At 40.9% G+C, this 22,897-nt stretch overlaps 1 protein-coding gene across 8 annotated transcripts in view; it reads left to right on the top strand.

Moving 5' to 3' along the window:
• The window catches only part of crocc2 (ciliary rootlet coiled-coil, rootletin family member 2), a 65,198-nt gene that overhangs the window by 30,066 nt on the left and 12,235 nt on the right, over positions 1-22,897 (top strand). For 7 of the 8 annotated variants that reach the window (XM_053636557.1, XM_053636562.1, XM_053636555.1 and 4 more), the window contains exons 11-31: positions 1,759-1,848; positions 2,033-2,182; positions 2,841-3,040; positions 3,767-3,949; positions 4,472-4,616; positions 7,389-7,535; positions 7,666-7,896; positions 8,903-9,096; positions 10,338-10,465; positions 10,785-10,954; positions 12,905-13,084; positions 13,239-13,373; positions 13,453-13,596; positions 15,368-15,606; positions 17,744-17,903; positions 19,569-19,736; positions 19,837-20,221; positions 20,610-20,737; positions 21,189-21,309; positions 21,420-21,583; positions 22,525-22,776. In XM_053636557.1, coding sequence (XP_053492532.1) covers positions 1,759-1,848; positions 2,033-2,182; positions 2,841-3,040; positions 3,767-3,949; positions 4,472-4,616; positions 7,389-7,535; positions 7,666-7,896; positions 8,903-9,096; positions 10,338-10,465; positions 10,785-10,954; positions 12,905-13,084; positions 13,239-13,373; positions 13,453-13,596; positions 15,368-15,606; positions 17,744-17,903; positions 19,569-19,736; positions 19,837-20,221; positions 20,610-20,737; positions 21,189-21,309; positions 21,420-21,583; positions 22,525-22,776 — 3,714 coding nt within the window. The remainder of the gene's footprint in view (positions 1-1,758; positions 1,849-2,032; positions 2,183-2,840; positions 3,041-3,766; positions 3,950-4,471; positions 4,617-7,388; positions 7,536-7,665; positions 7,897-8,902; positions 9,097-10,337; positions 10,466-10,784; positions 10,955-12,904; positions 13,085-13,238; positions 13,374-13,452; positions 13,597-15,367; positions 15,607-17,743; positions 17,904-19,568; positions 19,737-19,836; positions 20,222-20,609; positions 20,738-21,188; positions 21,310-21,419; positions 21,584-22,524; positions 22,777-22,897) is intronic. The other variant, XM_053636559.1, reaches the window with a different exon arrangement.

Below are 22,897 nucleotides of genomic sequence, written 5' to 3'. Positions count from 1 at the left end.
CTCTTACCTGACTGGGGAATGAAAATAATTTTCTTTTACCATCTGTGAATGACCTCCGAAGACCTCTTAAGAAAAAAAAAAAGAAACAATAAATATTATACATTTAAAAATAAGTAAATAAAGCCATAATTAATAGAAATAGATAAAATATATATTTTAAATTATATAGGGGGCGCAGTGGCTTAGTGGTTAGCACATTAGCACCTCTGGGGTTGGGGTTTCATTCCTGCCTCCTCCCTGTGTGCGTGCAGTTTGCATGCTGTCCCTGTAGTTCGGGGTTTCCTCCAAGTACTCCGGTTTCCTCCCCCAGTCCAAAGACATGCACTGTAGGCTGATTGGCATTTTTTTTTTTTTCCACATTTTAGAATAATAATTAAGTCATCTAAACTCTGGAATAACACCAAATGGGACTATGGGAATTATGTTGTGATTAAAAAAAATCCAAAATAAATAAAAATAATTTAATATTTTAGCATCTTCAAAGTAGATACCTTTTTTGCCTAGAATTCCCAGAATTACAGTGCATCCGGAAAGTATTCACAGCGCTTCACTTTTCCCACGTTTTGTTATGTTACAGCCTTATTCCAAAATGGATTCAGTTCATTATTTTCCTCAAAATTCTACAAACAATACCCCATAATGACAACATGAAAGAAGTTTGTTTGAAATCTTTGCAAATTTATTAAAAAAAAAAAAAAAAAAAAAAAGCACATATACATAAGTATTCGTAGCCTATGCCATGACACTCAAAATTGAGTCATCAATTAAAAAAACATAAAAAAATTTTAATCAATGAATGAATTTTTAGTTTTCTAATGAAAGAAATGAATATTTCAGCACGATTATTTATTTGTCTACAACACCGATTTCAAACATTTACTCATATACCTAGGGTTAGGGTTAACTCATGTAAGGTTTTTAAGATCATGAGAAACATTTCAGTCAAGTGTTTCCAAACTTTTGACCGGTAGTGTGTGTGTGTGTGTGTGTGTGTGTGTGTGTGTGTGTGTGTGTGTGTATGTATGTCTTGGCCATTCCATTAACATTACTAAATATGGTTTGTAAAGTTAATTGCATTTATGATTTTCATTTAGACTCAGTCTTGGCTAGCCCTAGGGGCGGCTGTGGCTCAGCGGGTAGCGCGGGTTGTCCACTAATCGTAGGGTTGGCGGTTCGATTCCCAGCCCGCATGACTCCACATGCCGAAGTGTCCTTGGGCGAGACACTGAACCCCAAGTTGCTCTCGATGGCAAGTTAGCGCCTTGCATGGCAGCTCTGCTACCATTGTTGTGTGAGTGTGTGTGTGAATGGGTGAATGAGACACAGTGTAAAGCGCTTTGGATAAATGCGCTATATAAGTGCGCCAGTTACCATTTACCCTGGTGTAGGACTTGACAATGGTGGTCTTGATTGCAGCCCTACAAGACATCACACTTTTTAATCCCTTTCTAGTTGATATAGTTACATTAATTGTTTTGGAACGTCCATGAAATAAGTTAGTTCCCTGTTCGCACATTCTCTGTTGATCATAGACATCACGCAAGAATAACAATCCTTTACTTAAGTAGACGTATTATGTATAAAAAAAGAGAAAAGAAAATGAAGAACTAAATCTCCCATGAAGCACAGCTCTTCTCTCTGTACTGAATAACTTCTTTAATTTCATTTTACTATCTTTTGTTTTGCTCATTCTACTTTAACATTTTGATGATGATGTTATCATTAATAAATGTAATATTATTATTCATTCCCGCACAGGAACTGAGTCGAGCCGAGATCACAGCTGAGAGGGACACCTTACACAGTGAGGTTGGCAGTCTACAGCAGATCCTCTACAGCATCCACCAGGTTAAATACCCAAGTGATATACATGTTACTGCTTAGCTGATTTAGATAGATTTAGTAACTATATTTTCAAACATGTAGTTTTTCGAAAGTGAATGGACACCCAGAAAAAAAATAGCTGAATTTTAAAAATCACTTAATTGTAACATTTATTATTGGTATTCAGCTGTGTTGTTTGACTTCACAGGCTGTAAGTGAGGACGGGGACAGTAGCAGCTCAGACAGTCCAGGAGAAGAGAGTCTTTCCATCTCCTTTGTCCATCTCTCCTCCCCTCGGCGTGGTAGCACTCTGAAAGCTGTACGAAGGGCTTTGTCCAAACGGCAGACACAAATTCAGGTCAGCAAGACCTTTTTTTATTGAAGGTTTTTCAGCTGATGACGTACGGTGCATTCAGGAAGTCATTCAGACCCCTTCATTTTTTCACATTTTGCATGTTGCAGCCGTATGCTAAATGCTTTAAATGTTGTTTTTTTCCCCACGTCAATCTACACTCCATACCCCATAATGACAAAGCAAAAACCAGATTTTTTTTTTTAAACTGAAATATCAAATCGACATAAGTATTCAGACCCTTTTCCTTTTTACGTTTGACCATATAGTGTATATGTATGACGTGAATATGGAATGATGTCACACACACAATTTGCATAAGTCTGATATGGGTCTCTACCAAGCTAATTTGCAATGTTGCAAATTGCAAGTACGCATTATAATACAAAACAGCATCGCCATATACCTTATAACAAGAAAAGTGTATCTTATACCACAACGAATAATTTTCTTTATAATTATTAAGACGGCAAACCTTCTCCCCTATACTCATACAAACACAGGTTGGTAAATATTTTATGTGATTTAAAAAAGTTGGACCAAATTTGATGATTGATTCCTTCTTGCGTCCTTCATTCATTATTTTATTAAAAAGTGCTTAGCGATTGAGTAGCTGCTTTGCACTGAATGGAATAGATTATTGACTGCATTTCCACCACTGCAGGAATTACAGGAACGTCTGGAAGCTGCACTGGAGCAAGCTGCCACCCTGCGTGATCGGCTACAGGATAGAGACGCTGAGCGGAGGCAGCTGGAGCAGAGAATACAGCAGCTAGAGCAGGAGAACCATCGTGCAGAGAGGACTGCTGAGGAGAGCGACAGAGATGCCCAAAGATATCGCAACTCACTGGGCATTATCTCCAGGTAGACACGTCCTTTGCATGTCTCCTAACTAAACTGTTCTTCTTTATGTATGTTTCTTTCATCTAGCTACGTGACTAATAACTAAAAGTCATCTTTCAGTTCCTCCTAAAGCATTACTTACATTATTTGGCTCAGAAATGCTGTTATTCCAATTATAAAGACGTAGAACTGAATAATTATAGCTTCATGATGGCTATTTTTGCTATGTCATACAGTGTCAGAAACCATAAGCAAGGTACTTTGAGATTACTTCCTTACTTGAGGTGAGTTGAATGTGTGATGATGCTAATCTGGAGGCTATAATGTCGTATAATCCCTTACATTAGCTCCCGTGCAAAACTAAAGACCATCTGAAACCAAACATGTATTGGCTGTCTTGGCTACATTTTGTGTAAGACCGTTCCTTTATAACTTACAACTGGACTTAAAAATGATTGTGAAAGAGAGGAAGTAGTCTGTGTTCTGAGCCAGCTGAAAGTTTGACTTCCGTGTTTGAGCTTTGGATGCCACTCTATGTAGATCAGCTGGCTTTGGGAGAGTTTCTGCAGGGAAGACATTCCATCCCTCTCTTGATGCTGATCATCTCGCTTCAACTTCACATCTGGCCCTGGAAACATTAAAAAGTGGCATATGGTAGCTTTGAGACAGCCATCTGCACACATGTGACCTGATTATCAACTCTTTATTTCTATTTCTCCATCCCGTTCTGTCTTTCTGTCGCTCCAGTGAGAGGGATGACCTGGAGAAGCAGCTCTCTACCCTGCAGCACCAGTTAAACTGTGATCAGGCAGAGTTGGAGCGTTTAAGGAGTTCTTCCGTAGATAACCAGAGGCAGAGAGAGCTCCTCCGGCAGCAGAGGGAGGACCTGGAGAGGCAGCTGGCTCGCGAGCGATCCGAAGCCGAGAGGGGGTACGTTGTTGCGCAAGTCTGGACCTCAACTTCCCCTGCGGCCTGTGTTTGTTTACAGGCAATATCACTAACACATGTCATCCTCGGAGGAGCCTTGTGCCAAGCCAGGATAGCATTGTTTACAGATGCCATTAAAGTCAAAGATATTTTATTGTACTAGTCCTCGGATTATGAACTTAATTTGTGACTTTTGGGATTTCTTGTTTAAAATGATAGCATGACAGGCCTTCTCAGGACCTATGCTTTGTAGAAAAACAAGAGTTGAAATGTTTACAAATTAGATGCTGTGTGACCTACAGGAAGGAATAGGCCGTGTTTACAGAAAACGTTTTGCTTGTGTGCGGAGGTGAACGCAAGTGTGTATGTGTGGATTTGTGTGAATGTTTGTCAGTGTTTGCCTACATTTTACATGTGGTTTGGCTCAGAGTCTCCAACATCTTGTGCTGAATTGTGTTTCTAAGAATGCAGTCTGTGTGTGTGTGTGTGTGTGTGTGTGTGTGTGTGTGTGTGTGTTCTCTGTAGTCAGCGGACTATCGAACAGCTGGAGGCCAAGTACTCGGATGTGCGTAAAGAGCTGGTGACTGTAAAAGAAGCTCTGAGTCAGCTCACACTACAGAAAGATGTACTGGAAGATGAGAAGCGGAGCCTTGCACAGGCTCTGTCTAAGGTACCACACACACACACACACACACACACACACTATATTATACACACAAACCCTTAAATATATCTATATGCGTTCATAATAATGTGCAAACCTCTACGCATATATATGGTGTACATGCACACCAAAACATGCCTACATCCCCCAAACACACTCCTAATGACTCACCTAATGACTAACTCAAGTCCATTATTCTCACTGCCACATGTTCTTAGTTTATATCATAACTGTTCTCACCTGTATGAAATATACTCTTGCCAAAGTCATAAAACTGTGTTTATGCAGATTTAATGCATTATTTATCCACTGACTAAATAGCTTTTTTTCTGTCAGAAGTCCAGCTCTGTTGCAGAATTACTGGAAGTTGTGTTTACTCTGACCCTGGACTGGCTATACAGCTCTACTTATTAGCAGCGTTTGATGTTTTCCCTGCAACAGTGCATTCTTGAGATCTTTCATCTCACAGTTAGCGAGCAGCCACTCATTCTCAGTGTTAGCCCATAAAACTCAGCTTTAAGGTAATGCGGGGTTAAAAGCCCCAGGAAAGTTTATTGTAAAACATCATTGGCATTGAATGCAGGTGAGAACGATGTATACGAGGTGGTGGTAAGCAGAATACAGTCTAACAGAGAGTAGAGAGATAAAAAAGCTTGGCTGGCAGAATATTAGAGGATTGGTGTTGAGTAACATGTGGTACGCCCACCATATAAAAATAGAAACAATAACATATTAGAAGAGTGCATTAATATAAACGTGTGAGTTGAATTACAGCCTGGCAGTGCTATCAGAGCAGTGCTGTTACAGAAAATCAAAAAACGAGTATTTAGCAGTTCTGTGGCATAATAAATATCAACAACCATAAACTCTTGGAAATAATTGATAGGCTGGTTGATCGCTATAACCTGACAGTGTGTCGACAGTCTAAAGATTTGGTAAAATAACAAAATATATTTGAATTTGTCCAGAACACATAATAATAATAATAATAATAATAATAATAATAATAATAATAATAATAATAATAATAACAACAACAACAACAACAATAATAATAATAATAATGTGTTCTGGACAAATTAAAATATATTTTTTGATATATATTATATTATACATCATTCATTCATTGATTCATTCATCAGTAACTGCTTTATCCTGGTCAGGGTTGATCCAGAGCCTATCCTGGAAACATTGAGTGTGAGATGGGAATATACCCTGAATGGACACCAGGCCATCTTAGAACACAATGCACACACACACATTCACACTCCTTCACACCTAGGGGCAATTTAGCATAGCCAATCCACCTACTGGCATGTTTTTGGGAGGTGGGAGGAAACAGGAGAACTCCAAGAATACCAAACTCCACACAGACAGTAACCAAATCTGTTTAGGGCTATTATTTGTTTATTAATATAACTATTAGTACTGTCATAGCAATCCACTACATCCCTGTAGTATTATATCATACTCTAGATTGCATTTGTGTCTCTGATCATTTTACAGTCTCTGTCGTTTTACACAGAAGTAAATGTTTTAATGTCTTATACTGCGCTATTTGCTATTGACTACAATGTCACTACTGTTTTATTGGCACTAACGGTTTATGTTGACTTTGAGAACTTGAGCATACAACATATCATATACTGTATTTCACATATTATTGGGTCAGTCCATCTCAAGTGGTCTCATCTCAATGTAGGTTGCCTGAAATTTTTGAGTGATTTCCTCTGTGTATTGTCGTTGCAAAATAACCATTTTTAAATTTTTTTTACTTGGTTTAACTATGATGGCCTTTGTGTCATGGCACACAATAAATTTTGGTTATACGGCTGTTTATGGAAACCTAAATATCTCAGCTCAGGATGGTCCTAGCTCCTTGTAACTAAAACTGATCTCTAGAGCACATTACAAGGTGCATGTACATATATAAACATTTTGCACATTCATGTTCCTTAGACTTAGAACTTACGTCCAAATGTAATGCTCAAGTTTGCTCACAGTTCCACTTTTAGGGTCAGTTTATAATGGGAAGGGTTTGGGTCTCGGCCTTAATTTTTTATGGGGTACCTAGGTAAGTATAGTGCGCATGCAGAATATTTCAGGTTTGAGACTTCTCTTATTTATTTTTTTATGAGGACGTCAATTTCGGGTTGAATATCTCTGGTGGGGGACCAGATACGCGCCTGAAATTGTGATATTTTGAGTTTGAGATTGGAGGTAAACTCTGCATGACAGTGGACCTCATGGGCTAGATTTGAAGAACCAGCCTGACCTATCCTGTTACTACAGGTGTACAGTTGGTATGTGTGAATATATTTGCTACGAATATGGAATTACAGTGTTCAGTTGGGTGTTTTACAAATGAACAGTGTCATAAACAGAGCTGTAGTGTTGTTCTGTAGTGTTGCAAAGAGGTAATCACTCAAAAGAAATTGGAAACATTAAAAATGGTCAAGCAACCAATTTTGCAATTATTGGACCACTTGAGATGGAAAGACTCTGTTGTCCTACGTTGTATTGTATATATTTCTCTATGCATTTAACAATAGGAGATGCGAACCTAATTTTATGAATCATTATTCAATGAATAATGAAGGTGCATGTATGTAACTAAGCAGTATTTGAAGTTAGTTTCAGAAATGTAAAGGATAAAGCAGATGTAGTGTAATGCTACTGCTCTTCTGAAAGAAGGCATGAACTATAAAAACCGATCCTTCATAATTTGTCTACTCAGCAACCATATAGCTGAATTTACAGTGGTTCTTTTCTAAATAGGCAGAGGCCCAGAATGCTGAGCAGGAGTTGACGCTTACCAAACTTCAGAGCGAAACAGCAGCACTTAGAGACTCCTTAGCCAAGATGGGCGCCCTGAGTGAAGGCCTGGCCAGAGACAAGGTTGAGCTGAACCGTGTGCTGCTACAGGTATGAAACCCACAAACAGTCAGTTCATAGTATAGACATTTACTCTGACGCACATCAACCATAATTCATAGTTCATATAAAACCATATGTACATCTGCATTAACCTCTGACCTCTGATGTTTTCCCTAAGGTTGAAACCGACAAGGCAGAGCTAAGTGAACGGAAAAGGGAGGTGGAGCTCGAGCGGACGGCAGCTAGGGAGGAACTGGCACGCGTGCAGCAGGAGCTTCTGGACATGATGGCTGAAAAGCGAGCTCTGGAGGCCACACACATTCACCTCCAAGAGGCCCGAGGAAGTCTGGATGCAGAGCTGAGCGTGCTGCACAGGGAGAGGACCTTAACGCTGGAGCAGCTCGCCCAGGTCGGCCTTCTTTCGCCTGCACCTGGTTGTATGCAGTGATTCACAGCTCTCAGCTGCACTCTGATGCGTCTCGTTGTCATATTTAAAAAGCCGAGGGGAGATATTGGACGCATCTGCCATGCTACTTAACACCTTGTGCTCTGAGCACTCCCAATATGAATCTTGGCCCAAGTGTGTGTTTTATGAAGCTCTCAGGAATTGGAGCATTGGGGCTCTTAAGTGTGAAGGAAGAAGAGGAGGAGAGCACAGATTGATATTACAGACTTGTAATATTCAGTGAGAGGAGACTAGTAAGTAGAGCAGTAAATTAAAAGCCTGAACTTGTGGCTCTAGACAGTAAGTTATGTGCAAGACTGTGAGGAATTTAAAGCAAGTTTTCTTAAATTGATGATTAAGACCAGATCAAGGGAGGGACACACAGGGACATTTTAAATAATTGGAAACATTTTGATATAGCAAAGTTTTTAGCCACTTTTTTTTTTTTTTTTTCCAGTTTTAAGCCACAGTTTAAGCTGTTAAAATTTTCTTCAGCCATTTCACTTAAATGCTGTACATTTCAGGTGGATAATTTGGCACATTATATAAAGGTTCCTCTTGCTTGATATCAAATGGTTCACTACACGCTCAGTGGGGAAAAGTCTCGTGTTTCAGGGAAATATTTGGACAACCTGCTGTTTGGCTGCACGCTGTAAACAGTTTGGCCCAGTTCCTGTGCTCATTCACAGCTCGAGTCCAGCAGCCCACACTGATTGACACGTTGACAAATTCCAAGGCTTCCAGTGGTGACTTGATTAACGATCACATCGCAGTGAATATTTTACCTGCTAGTGAAGGACATGTAGTCAGTCTCATTTAAAAATATAGTGACCTGGGTTTGTATTAATTATTAATAACTAAATCTAATTCAGCTTGACGGTGGAAGCATTTCCGTGTTCCTATATTTAAGTAAATATGAACATTTGTGGTGTGTGTGTGTGTGTGTGTGTGTGTGTGTGTGTGTGTTTAGGTCAGTAAGCAGAAGCAGGCAGCATTAGAGCAGCTGAGTGTGTGTCGAAAAGAAGCTGAACTCCAGACTGCCTCATTGAAGAAGACGGGTAGAGAGAGAGAGGAGCTGGCAAAGGACAAGGCCACGCTGACTGTCCAGCTCACCACAGAACAGCGAAAAGCCAAGGCGCTCACCCAAGAGCTGGCTGCTCTTCGGTGAGTGAGTGCATGACCGCGCTCATGTGTGTGTGTGTGTATGTTTGTGTATTAGTTTGTGTGGGTTTTCATAAGTGAATGTGAACTAAGTTTTGGTATTTATGTTGGATTCTGAGACTGGCAGGCGATGTTAAGCACCTATGTGTTTTAGTGAGGTTTTGGGCAGTAATCAATAGGACCTTTTCAGTCATTAAACTCTTCCTAATGACTGTAAGCCTCATCAGTCAAACTCTGAGGTGAGGTCAGACGTGCCTTCTACTGTTTGAACGATTACCCCGCTGTCCGTCGCTTTCTCAGTGATGCTAGGGACTGTGACAGCCAAGCAGTCATGGATTTGACATATTCAAGGTTCATAAAAAGATTGTTTCAGAAATCTTGAAGTCTGCAAATAGCAAATGTGAATCAGAGAAAAAGACACAAAATTGTTGGTAACACCTTTATTAGGCGATGATCATAGCACCTACATAAGCCATTTTTGACAACTCATATAAACTGATGAGCATTAATGAAGGCCTATTCCTTCACCTGCGTTAATCTTATTTTAGTAAAATAAGGTTCTTTTATGACAATTTCCAATTTCTGAGTTTTCATAACAGACTATGTAGCTCAGGTACTTTTGTGATGATATAACATGGTTGGCTGTGGCTCAGGTGGCAGGCTAGCACCTAAAAGCGCTATATAAGTGCAGAGCATTTATAATATAACATAGCTTGCCACGTAAATCACAGTTTTTATGAATAATACTTATGCATGCATAATAATATGTTATATATATATATATATATATATATATATATATATATATATATATATATATATATATATATATATATATACAAATAAAAAAACACCATGATGGCAGAGTTATGTAAAATCGATGGTCGTAAATTAAAGCAAGTTTTGATTTTAATGTTTGACATCCACCTCATCACCATTACGTTACTCTGAAATATCAGAAATGCATTACATAACAAAGTCATTTGTCTCGATGTCTGAACTGTGTCGTAACACAATTTTATATCAGCATGTTTTTGTTACTTGACTCAGTTCTTCTATTGCAGTCTTTATGAATGTAACTTTGTCAGTTGGCATGAAAGTTTTGTTTAGTGTCGTGTAGCACTATGACCACATCCTTAAGAGTGACCAAGTTTTCTCAGTTTGAAGCATCATTCGTCTGTGTCTCTCTCTCTCTCTCTCTCTCTCTCTCTCTCTCTCTCTCTCTCTCTCTCTCTCTCTCTCAGAGCTGAGAGAGAGTCTCTGGAGTCAGCTCTGTTTGATGGACAGGAGCTGATCTCGTCTCTGGAGACTGATCAGACTCGGTTCGAAGGGGAGAGAAGCAGTCTCCAGCAGTCTAATGAGGCACTGACACGTGAGTATCTCTCTGGGAGCCTCTGGCCCCCAAAAAAGAGCCCACTGGGGGCCCATATTTCAGATATTCCAGAGATATATTTCATTTGCCAGAGCTCAGAAACAGCTGGGCCAGCCACTCTCTTCTCTGGAGTTCACCACAGTCGCCTCACAGAGAGAGTCCACATTATACACTATTTACACATCAGCACTGTCACTATGTACTGCATAAAGATAATTTAAGTGAGCATTATGATTTCATATGTTCCCACTGAGCGGGAACTGAGCAACATACACTGCAGTACATTTCTACTGAGTGACATTGCCTAACGTGTGCACAGATGAGGTCTCTCGTGTCCAAAGTGAACTGGAGCAGCAGGTATCCCGGGCTCTTCAGGAGAGACAGGCTCTGGAGTTGAAGCTAGCGCAGGCTGAGAGAAATGCCCAGCGAAGCCTTGCCATTACTCAACACACTCATCAGGAACAACTGGAAGCTGAGCGCAAGGACAAGGTTCCACTTATATATATACATTCAAATAAGACCCATAATGCTACTGGATAGTGCTACCTACTTTAGCTCTCATAATCCATTATTATTACTGTACTTGGACACAGAAAACACTAAATCACTGTCTTTAATGCTGTGCTTGGTCACATTTTACAAAACTCAAAACTGCGCTGTGCCTTTCTATCATGTGCAAAGCTATATCCCAGTGATAGCATATTTATAATAAGTGTTTTCTTTGTGCAGACAACTGAGAGAGGATATTTCATTTTGTACCTCCGGGGTTAGGGGTTTGAATCCCCTCCTCCTCCCTGTGTACGGAGATTACATGTTCTCCTCTGGGGTTTTCTTAGGGTACTCTGGTTTCCTCCCCCAGTCCAAAGACATATGCTGTAGGGTGATTGGCATTACCACATTGTCTGTAGTGTCTGAATATGTGTGCGATTGTGCCCTGCGATGGGCTGGCCCCCTGTCAGGGTGTACTTTGTCTTGGGCCCCGAGTTCCCTAGGATAGGCTCCAGGCTCTCCCGCAACCCTGTGTAGGATAAGCGGTACAGAAAACGTATGGATAAATTGACTTCCTTGCCTCTTATAGCGGTGAGTCATTCATCTCTAGACTGAGATGTCCCTGTTTAAATACTGGTAGAAAGACATTTATAAGGACTGCCACTAGTCTTTGCTAGCCTTAGAAATTAGCAAAGTAGCAGACATTAGAAAATATGTCTTTTTAAGAAGAACTTCACAAATTAAAGTCAGCCAAATGAATAAATACACAGTTCATGATTGTATCACATGCACTGACTACCTACAATATCTCTGAAAGCAAATTAAACCTACAGCTAGCAAGTTCTGGGTACAGGAATGTTTGCTAGCTACCTCACTGTCTAACTTCTCTTTTGAGACTGTAAAGACAAAGTACACTTGCTTACAGTCTGTATTCTGTGAGGTATAGACAGAAACTTTGGTGGAATACCATAATTCTGCTTCAACGTCCCAAGAAAAAAAAAAAGTTTTTAGATGTGTGTGTATTCACATGAAAATACAGTATATTCTGTTTAACAACAAAGGTTGTGTTCCTGAGCACAGTTTCTAGCTGCTCACCAAATTCCCAACCTCGATTCCTGCTACCAGTAATGGACAAAGAAAATACTTTTCCAATACTGACATGTTTACATCCACATCAACACTCAGATATTAATCGGAATTTGGCTACATTCTAATTACTCAGGTAATGTCATGTCATGTAAATGCAGCAATCCGATTCAGATTAAGACAATATTTTGCTCCCCTCAAATTCTGATTCCCTCCCCTGGAATATGTGTGTTTTAATCGGAATTTTTTTTGCATGATTCGGAAAATCCACTGAAAGGAGATCTTGCTCAGTTCGCAAGGAATTGTGGGTGCTGACAGATGCTTAGCTGTAGGCTATGTATTTAGGAATGGCAGCTCAGGCATACTTACAACAACCATGTATACAGGAATATTCTGATGCCTGTATGCATCTAAACATCATATTCGGAATATGGCAGCAACCCGAATATAGACCTGAAACGGAATTTGACGTGCATGTAAACGTAGTCAGTGAAAACTGGCTTATGACCAGGTTTAACTCCTACTGAGAAGTGCTGGCTGCGCACTTCTGTAACTATTTATGTAAAGCTTGCTGGGTGTCGTAGTTACTGAGCATGACTATCAGTGTATCAACAATACAAAATCATAATGTCTACCAAAGAAACTGAGGCAGAGAAATGCAAGACTGCACTACACAATAACTACACAACATGACTAACATATTCAACACTAGTTTTTATCTGGAAGCTTTTTAGATTGGATCACATGAGGTACAACTCTAAACCAGGGAGCAGTGAAGCTATATAACCATGTTGGAGGCTTTAGTTGGAAGTTTGAGACTTAATTCTAACTGCGCATTTACCCTGTGTATCTGCCCTGCATCAGGAATGTATACGCCTGACCTTGACTGCACAGAAGGAGCAGGCTGAGGAGCAGCTGCGTGTGGAGTGTGAGGAACTACGTCTGCGCAGTCGCAGAGAAGTGCAGCAGCTGCAGGAGCAGCTGGCCAAACTGCAGCAACACTGCACAGACAGCCTGTTACAGGCCGAGTGCCACAAACAACAGGTGTGTGTTAGTTTGTGTGTTTATTTGTGTATATCTGTCAGCAGGTACTTCTGAATTATTTAGTTTCGCTTAGGATATAGTTGGATTTGACTTTCTTAAAATTACCTTTATTTAAATTCAAGACAGTCATGCTGCTGTTTTTGTATTTTCTCAGGCACTATCTGAGAAAGAGGCAGAAAGAGCAGCTCTGGCTGAGCGTATTCTCAGATTGCAGCAGGACCTGGAAGCTGGCACATTGGAGGTGGAGCGCATGCACAGAGACTTCCTAAGCAAACAGGAACAGGATAAGGTAAATGTAGAGCAAATAAAGGGAATCAATTTTATTTTGGCTGTAGGTTAACATGCCAAAAATACTGTTTTCCCTGTAGGACACAATGGCAGGTCTGCAGAGCGAGCTACAGCAGCTTCGTTCGCGCTTTGAGGAGTCTCTCAGCTCTCGAGAGATCTCGGAGAAGAGACTGAATGAGCAGATCAGAGAAGTGTCTCTGCACAAGCACGAGGCTCAGCAGGAGGTGAGACCGACAGTCCCGAATCAATCGGCAGATCACTTCATTAATTCAATTGTATTGTCCTTAGCATGGGGAAGAAAAAAAAGCTTGCGTTGGCCTGGAAAGCAAATAGTTTGCGTCTTGGGAGGCCAATTTATTTGCATTGGATGGGGGGAACAGGCCCAGAAGGCAGCAAGAGGCCTGTGGGAGTCCAGTTTAGACCAATTAGAACCAGTACTGTGGAGAAGCGTTTACCACTGCACGCTGTTGATGTTGGCTTTGCTAAGCTGCTGTTAAATATGCCTAGAATGCCACTGGTTGGTTTGGTAAACAGCATTTATGTGTATGTGAGTCAGCATGGCAATATGTCTTATTAGTCTAAAGTTAAAATCTTTCTGAGCACAGAAGAAAGAGATTTCAGATCAGTGGCTGTGGCAAGCTTGTTAACTCTGGTCACAGCCATAAACTAGGGTGATTTTTTTTTTTTCTGTTTTAGTTCCTTCAAGTGTGTGTATGTGTGTGATCTTTCTTTTGGCCCCGGTGGCCCCGTGCCTTTCTCTCCTTGTATTTGATTATTTTTACTGATCCTCCTCTGACTTGCCTGGTCAGATGTTGTCTAACTGCCAGCAGTGAGAGAGTGTGTGGTAGTCGGGAGGGGAGAGAAAGGGGACGTAGCCTGCTTTAGCGATGGATTTAGCTGTCTTCATAAATTCCCATGTGTCAGAAAGTTTATTTTCTCCTTGCAAAGTACTAGCCATATTCACCCTCACCCCTTTAAGCTATTCCCTCCCCTCCAATGTACTCTCTCTCTCTCTCTCTCTCTCTCTCTCTCACACACACACACACACACACACACACACATTACACATTAAACATTACACCATTCACCTCCCAAATCAATGAACTAAACACAGGCACCCTGGGCCAGAATGGTATGGCATTGTTTTTCTCACATTAGGATTTATGAGCAGAAACCTTCTTGTGTGGCCCCGTTAACACAAATCCTCCCCAAAACACACACACACACACATGCACACGCGCACGCACACACACACACACACACACACACACACACACACACACACTCATTCTTGCTCACAAAGGGCTGATGTTTCCCATCATGCTGTTGAAATCGGCAGTGGTTGGAACGGTTGTCTTTCCTTTCACTATTCCTCCATCTCACTCCCTCTCCTTCTCTCTTTTATCTCTCATTTTACTTGCACTTCTTATATTCTCTTTGGTTGAACTTTGGTTTCTGAGATACAGAAATCTGCACCATAAAGCAATGAGCAGCTGCCAAACCATTACCTGAATGTAGGTCACGCATTTCAGGGATGAGGAGCCACAACCTGAACGAGTCTCATGCAAGTGTGGAACAGAGCCCATCTATACCTCTGCTTTATTTCTCACATTCTAAAGCGATTTTCGAATCCCGTATTGCTTCGTGAATCGTAGTGGACCTGCTTGGAGGAGTGCGATGCTCACATGCATTGAGTGCTGAATGGGACAGAGCAGTGGAACTTTACTAATAGACTGTGTTTCCATTTCATTCAAACCATGGAAAGTGGAAAAGAGCCGTCCTCACACACCCACCTCCTATGCCACGTATGGAATACAGCTGTCAGGAATCTTCACCTTTACAATGACCAATAATATAATCTAACATCAATAAGTGTCATATGTGCACCAGATAATTGCTGATGAGAACATAATGGATTTAACTGATTTCGAGAATAAGCAACTTTATAGCGCTACAATATTGCTTTAAATGTCATTTCTCTTCTCTTCTCCTTAGGTGGAGCGATTGCGGAGAGAACTGGCTGAGGTGGAGGAAAGCCGAGATGCCGGAAGGAGGGAGCTCATCGAGGCTCATCGGCAGCTCCGTGAGTGCGTTCAGGAGAGAGACGCCCAGCGTAGAGAGAGCCTGGAGCTGAAGAGAGCTCTGGGAGATGAGAGCCGAGAGAGAGAGGCCATCCACACCTCCAACCAAGAACTCCGGACTGCTGTCAAGAGAGCTGAGAGTGACAATAACAGGTTTAACACGCACCACTGCGCAAACATGCTTACATTCACATCAGCCTATATTGGTCTCATACCAATAAGCTGGCATTTGCACTGAGACCACCAAGGTTGTGTGTGTTAAAAAAAACCTGAGAAACAAAACTTTAGTCCAGGCAAGTCTATTTTCATCCCATCTATTCTATTCTCATATACAGTATACAAATGTACATACATGAGGAGATGCAGCGCAGAACATGATTCAATGCGGCTGCAAGAAATGCATTCATAGTATGTCTGACATTAATGTTTAATTTATTAAAGCTGTAGTTTATTTAACTGTGCCTGGGGCTGCGCACACTGTGTCAGCCACATATTGTGACTTGAAATTGTTGTGTAATGGTTAAAACCACAGAACCTGCAAAAAGCTTAGGACATAGAGAAAATACAAATTCAGTAATGTTGATGATGTATTAATAAATGAAGTTCTTATTAAATAAATGAGTTACAGTACATGTGTGAAGGGCATTAATATGGCTAATGTGCCAGTTGGTTTAACTGTAATGGAATGACTGCAGTGTACAGAATTTACTTTGTATGAAACGTATATAATTAATCTTTATGGTATTGTGTATGTGGTTGACAGCAGGTATTGTCCCTTTTTTTCATTTGCCACAAAGCATTTGGCACACATCACCTAAATACATCATCTATTTATTAAGTTCTATGGCTGAATTGGCCGTCACAAAGCCCTGACCTGAATCACATAGAAAATTTGTGAGTTGGAGCAAAGAGGCCCATAAACCTGACTGAGTTTCTCCAGATCTGTCAGGAGGAATGAGCAAATATTCTAGTAACGTACTGTGAGAAGCTTGTAGAAGGCAACCCCAAGTGTTTGAATCAAGTTAAGCAGTTAAACGGCAATGCCGACAAATACTAACAAAGTGTATGTTAACTGTTCACCCACTGAAAATCTGATATAGTAAATAAAAGCTGGAACAAGCCTGTCTCTTAGTGATTACGTTGAAACGGCCTTTTGTGGAAATACAGTAGATACCCTAATTGTTTTAACACAGTAAATGTGTGGTAACACAAAATGAGTGGAGTTTAAACATTTGGCCTCATCTGTATTAAATGTACGTAAACCTTTGGCCTCAACTGTAAATACCAATCTGTGCTGTCACGACATATAAACATTTGTAGGGTGGGTTATTATTTTAGCTAGACAATATGCAATAATAGACAATAATTTTGTGGAAAAACAGGACTACATCAGACATCCTGTTACTGTATACATTCAAAACAAATTAGAATCTTTCCATGAATCACAGTGTTTTTGGTTGTCTGATGTAAGAGAGTTTTACTAGCGTCCAAATTCTCTGTCCAGAATATTTCAAGTTCACTCAGATGTTCAGAAGGTTAACGTTTTCTCAGACCAGTGGGAAGATAATTATCAAACGTCATCCATAATCATTAACCACCGTCAAGCGGTTGCAAATGATATGCTTTGAGTGCAGCCTCAGAACTCAACCTCAACCTGACCCACATAAACATTAATAGTTCAGTAGCCCTTAGTTCAGTTGACATTAATAGAGACATTTAGATCTGACTGGAGGTCTTAGCGTCTTATTTCTACTACTGCTCTGGTTTTCTGATTGATGTTTGTCACAGTTTTGGCCAACAAAAGGTTCTTGGTTCATGTTGGGATTTAAATTACTTAGCCTTAATGCAGAGGCATGCGACAGAGACTGAAGTCTTATGCATATTAGGAGTTCATTTACAAATATATGACAATAATGCAGCTAAACTACGGGCGGTATTCAGAGATGGGGATGTAACTCTACGACTGAGTTAAAAAAAATCTGTCATTATTTACATGTGGAGACTTGAATTTCTGGGTGGTGGCTTCAGATGACTAAATTTACCTGCATACAGGACTGGAATTTTTCAGTTGTGTGTAGATTATTGCTTTTAAAGACAAGCACTTTTTTTTCTCTTTGCTGTCATCTACAGTAAGATGTTGTTGAGACTAATAAGATAATATGTGAATTGAAAGAAGGAAATGACTCAAACATCAAGAAACAAATTGTACATATTGCAGTCTAATATGTTGCACTTATATTAAGGCTGATTGTATCCTAGTTGTGATGATGTTCATCTCTGTCTCACTCAGTCTGAAGAGATCTCTGGAGGAGAGGGAGCAGAGACTGGTGGTCCTAGAGGAGTGTAAGTCCTCCTTTCAGCAGGAGGCACTGAAACTGAGGTCCAGCTTACGTGATCTGGAGAAATCGCACTTGCAGGCCCGCCGAGAACTGCAAGAACTACGCAGAAAGGTCATTGCATTTGCTTACACTACATGGCCAGAACTTTGTGGATACCTGACCATCACACCTACAGTGATGCTTGAAAGTTTATAAATATCTATATATCTGCATAAAAATGACCTAAAACATCATCAGAGGTGAACCTCTAGGATTAGCATTTAATTTGAAGGTGAAATTAGAGTCAGTTTCCAATCAATGGGATGACAATCAAGTGTAAGTGAGCACCCTATTTTATTTAAAGAACAGGGATCTATCAAAGTCTGATCTTCACAACACATGTTTGTGGGAGTGTATCATGGCACGAACAAAGCAGATTTCTGAGGACTTCAGAAATCAGGCTGGAAAAGGTTACAAAACCATCTCTGAAGAGTTTGGACGCCACCAATCCACAGTCAGACAGATTGTGTACAAATGAAGGAAATTTAACACCATTGTTACCCTCCCCAGGAGTGGAGACCAACAAAGATCACCCCAAGAGCGAGATGTGTAATAGTCCACGAGGTCACAAAGAAACCCGGGGTAACATTGGCTAACATTAATTTCCATGAGTCCACCATCAGAAGAACACTAAACAACAGTGGTGTGCATGGCAGGGTTGCAAGGTGAAAGCCACTACTTTCACCTTCCAAAAAGAACATTGCTAAAGATCAGGTGGACAAGCCAAAAGGCTATTGGAAGAAAGTTTTATTGATAGATGAGGACAAAATAGAATTTTTAGTTTAAATGAGAAGTGTTATGTTTGGAGAAAGGAAAACACTGCATTCCAGCATAAGAACCTTATCCGATCTGTGAAACATGCTCGTGGTAGTATCAGCCTGTTTTGCTGCATCTGGGCCGGGACGGCTTGCTGTCCTTAATGGGACAATGAATTCTGAAGTATACCAGCAAATTCTAAAGGAAAATGTCAGGTCATCTGTCCGTGAACTGAATCTCAAGAGAAAGTGGGTCATGCAGCAAGACAACGACCCTAAGCACACGAGTAGTTCTACCAAAGAACGTTTAAAGAAGAATAAAGTTAATGTTTTGGAACGGCCAAGTCAAAGTCCTGACCTTCATCCAATAGAAATGTGTTGAAAGACCTGAAGCAAGCAGTTCATGTGAGGAAACCCACCAACATCCCAGAGTTGAAGCTGTTCTGTACCGAGGAACGGGCTAAAATTCCTCCAAGCCGACGTGCAGGACTGCTCAAGCACACAATTGTATAGGATGTCTTTGTATGCTCTTGCATTACAAGTTCCCTTCAGTGGTACTAAGAGGCCTAGTCCAATAATGTTTTAGCATGACAAATTCCCCTGTGCACAAAGCGAGTTCCATGAAGACATGGTTTGCCAAGGTTGGTGCAGAGGAACTCAAGGAACTTGACTGTCCTACACAGAGCCCAGACCTCAACCTCACTGAATACCTTTGGGATGAACTGGAACGCCGACTGCACCCCAGGCCTCCTCATCCGACATCAGTGCCTGACCTCACTAATGCGCTTGTGGCTGAATATCACAAATCCCCACAGCCACGCATTAGCCAAAATCTAATGGAAAGCCACTAGCCAGTGAGAAGTCAATGAATTTGTAGCAATAGATCTGATCTGACCCAGTACGAGCCTGCTTACCTTTAGGTGTATATGTGTGTGTGTGTGTGTGTGTGTGTGTGTGTGTGTGTGTGTGTGCTCGCGCACAGGTAAAGACTCTAGAGGCAGAGTGTACCCAGCGGCGTCAGGAGCTGAGTGAAGTTCAGGCTCGTCTAGCTCAGGAGGAGCAGAAAGAGGAGGAGAGCAGGAGAGACAACTTTACCCTTAAACAGAGAGTCTTGGAGAGTGATGCAGGAAGAGAGGCAGCACTGAAGGAGGTGGGACCGGCATTAACACAAACACACTCCACACATCTAATTAGTAAAACTAGAAAATGCACACGTTATTTGTATATGTGTACATGTGTCATCATGGCAGATGGCAGGCCTACAGCGGCGTGTGTCTGAGCTGGAGGAGGGACAGCGTGTCGAGCGGGATGCCCAGCATCAGCGTGAAGTCAGCATTCAGCAGAGCCAGCAGTGTCAGCAGGAAAAGATCACCTCTCTAGAGGCGGCTCTACAGGAGGAGCAGGTGCAGCTTAGGGAGATGAATGTGGAGTTGAGTCTAGCACAGGGACGAGTTCAGGGTCTGGAGGAGCAGCTGGCAAAGACTGATGCTGTCCGCACCGATCTGGAGCGCAAGCTGAGCGGTCTGACATCTGCCCTTAGACGCACTCTGGGCATTGGACGCGGGGCGAGGTCGCCCACTCCTAGACCAAGAGGGAGGAACCCGTCACCATGGAGAGCTCACTCTCCTTTTAAAGGTCCATCACAATTCAACACAAGTTCAATTCAAAATAGAAAAAACAAACATACAGATACACTGTGCAAAATAAATAAATAAATAAATAAATAATAAAAAAAAGATATGCAAACAAGTGTTAAACACTTTCATTTGAGTTTCACTCACTTTTATTAAACCATACGATTGAGCATTTAATTTTATACTTACAGAGAGCAGTGATGCTACATTATCTGTTCGTATCACGTAAAACAAAATTGTGAAAGCCAAATGATGGTGTTTTTTTTTTTTTTTTAATAAGTTATAAGAAAATGTAAATAGCTATAAACATTTTTAAAGCTTTGTATGTGCATTTGTATGTGTGTGTAAGATTATGTTATCGGTATGTTCACATTCATGTTTGTGTTTAGGAGGTGATCATGCATCTAGCTCTTCTCCAACTCGATCTGTTGGAGAAGATGGAGAGCTGGATCTGGACTCTGTGCAAGTGGCACTGCGCAACTTCCAGCAGGAGCTCAGAGACACCCAGAGAGAGCGGGTAGGACACACACACACACGTACATGTACACGTACACACACACATACACATACACACACATGACACTTTAATATAACCATAAAATACCTCAGGACACTGTAAGCAGTGTTTCCCACGCATAGGTCACTGGGAGCCCAGGTATACTGACGAGCAGCCAAATGAATGAGACCCTTTAAAAACTGCATTTTATTTATTAATCCATTTTGAGGAGACAAGCTGTGTTTCCTACTTAATTTATGTGGACACAAATTGTCTCTTTTTTACTTGAATTAGACTTAAATGTCTGCTTTATACTGAATACAGACAAAAATGTTCCTATGTACTAAAACAGGACTTCCCTTTCTTACTCTCGTTTATACTTTACGCAGGCAATAATGCATTCTTTGTACTGAAATAGGACTGAAATGCCTAGTTTGTACTGAATGTAAGCTGAAATATCTGTCTCTGGTAGGACGAGGCCCAGTCTCAGGTATTGAATCTGAGCAGGCAACTGAAAGATCTACAGGCTAATCAGGAGAAGAGCAATGCACGAGTCCAGCAGATGAAACGCACACTAAAAGAGCTGGAGCAGGGTATGATGCCTGTCTTACAATACCACAGAATATGTAACTGTCGTCCTTGTAACTGCTGCTCTGTGTGTGTGTGTGTGTGTGTGTGTGTGTGTGTGTGTGTGTGTGTGTAGGGAAACATGATTTGGCAGAGCGTTTAGAGATGGCTCAGGCCTCACTTACAATACAGGAGGATGCCGTGCACTGTGGAGACAGAGAGAGGAGGATCATGGGAGAGGAGCTGTCCAGGCTGAAGTGTAGCCTGCAATCAGCCGAGGCAGGAACCAAAGCTCTACAGGTGTCACTCGATCATTCAAACACATTCTGAATATTCTGAAGAGAATCATCAAGATGCTATAATCAAATGGACAGCCTGGAATACACACTTGCTGTGTTATAATTTAATCCAAGAATATATTTCTACCACTTTATCACTTGATTCATCTTCTCTTTATCAACACATTAGCCTTTCGCTTCAGCTAAGCATAAGGTAAAGCTTTTTAGCCATTTTACAAATGTCTGCCTTTTCCATTCATGTATTGTGTGTAAGCACAGACAAAAGTCAACCCGGTCTCATGCAGCTTAATCGCAGCACCTTCTATGCAATTAATGTCAATGTGCTACTGTATGTTGCATATCAACGTATTAAGCATTCCCTCAAATGCTTTGTAGTCCACGTTCTGCACCAATATAATTTAACCATACCTACCTTCATCACTATGCTGTTTGAATAAGATTTTTATTTTACATACGCCTCGCAGAATCTGCAAAATATTAATAATAATTGAATAATAATAATATTTTTTAAATAAGAGGGATCATAAAAATTGCATTTCGTTTTTTTTTTTAATTTAGTACTGCCCTGAATAAGCTATTTCACATAACAGATGTTTAGATAGACACAATAATAACTGAAGTTACACAAATGAACCAGTTCAAAAGTTTACATAAGCTTGAATCTTAATACTGTGTGTTACTTGGATGATCAATGACTGTTTATATGTTTTGTGATCGTTGTTCATTGCTCCCTTGTTTGTCCTGAGCAGTTAAACTGCCCACTGGTCTTCAGAATAATCCTCCAGGTCCTATACATTCTTAGCATTTTTATGATCACACTTTTTTTGTGTGATTAACACTTTGCAGATTCTGCAAGAGATATGTAAACTTATTATCTCAATTGTATGTAATAAAGAATTTAATCTCTTTTCTTATAACGTGTGTGTGTGTGTGTGTGTGTAGGAGAAGCTGGAGCGGGCTGAGGTATCTGAGGCAAGTCTTGTTGAGGAGTGCAGGAAGCTGAAGGAGACCTGTAAGACTGCGGAGGAACGAGCGTCCAGGTTTGAGATTAACCACCGTGCTTTAGAAGGGGAGCTGCAACGCTCACGTCTCCACGCTGTAGAGCTGGAGAACGAGCATGCTGCCCTGATGGAGAGAGTGACCAGTCTACGGAGGGAACTGGGGGAGAGTGAGCAGCACACGGCTCTGCTCAAGGCGAGTGTTATGACAAGGCATTTATTGTAATGTAAACTAATAGACCTCAGTTATTGACACACTACCCTTGTATCATTATAGGACAGATCAAGCAAAGATGTTGTGAAAAGTTGTTGTGGAG

This window comes from Ictalurus furcatus, chromosome 11 (genome assembly GCF_023375685.1).
Source record: "Ictalurus furcatus strain D&B chromosome 11, Billie_1.0, whole genome shotgun sequence".
NCBI lineage: Eukaryota > Metazoa > Chordata > Actinopteri > Siluriformes > Ictaluridae > Ictalurus > Ictalurus furcatus.
The sequence above is the reverse complement of the archived record's forward strand: the minus strand, read 5'-3'. Positions and strand labels throughout refer to the sequence as shown.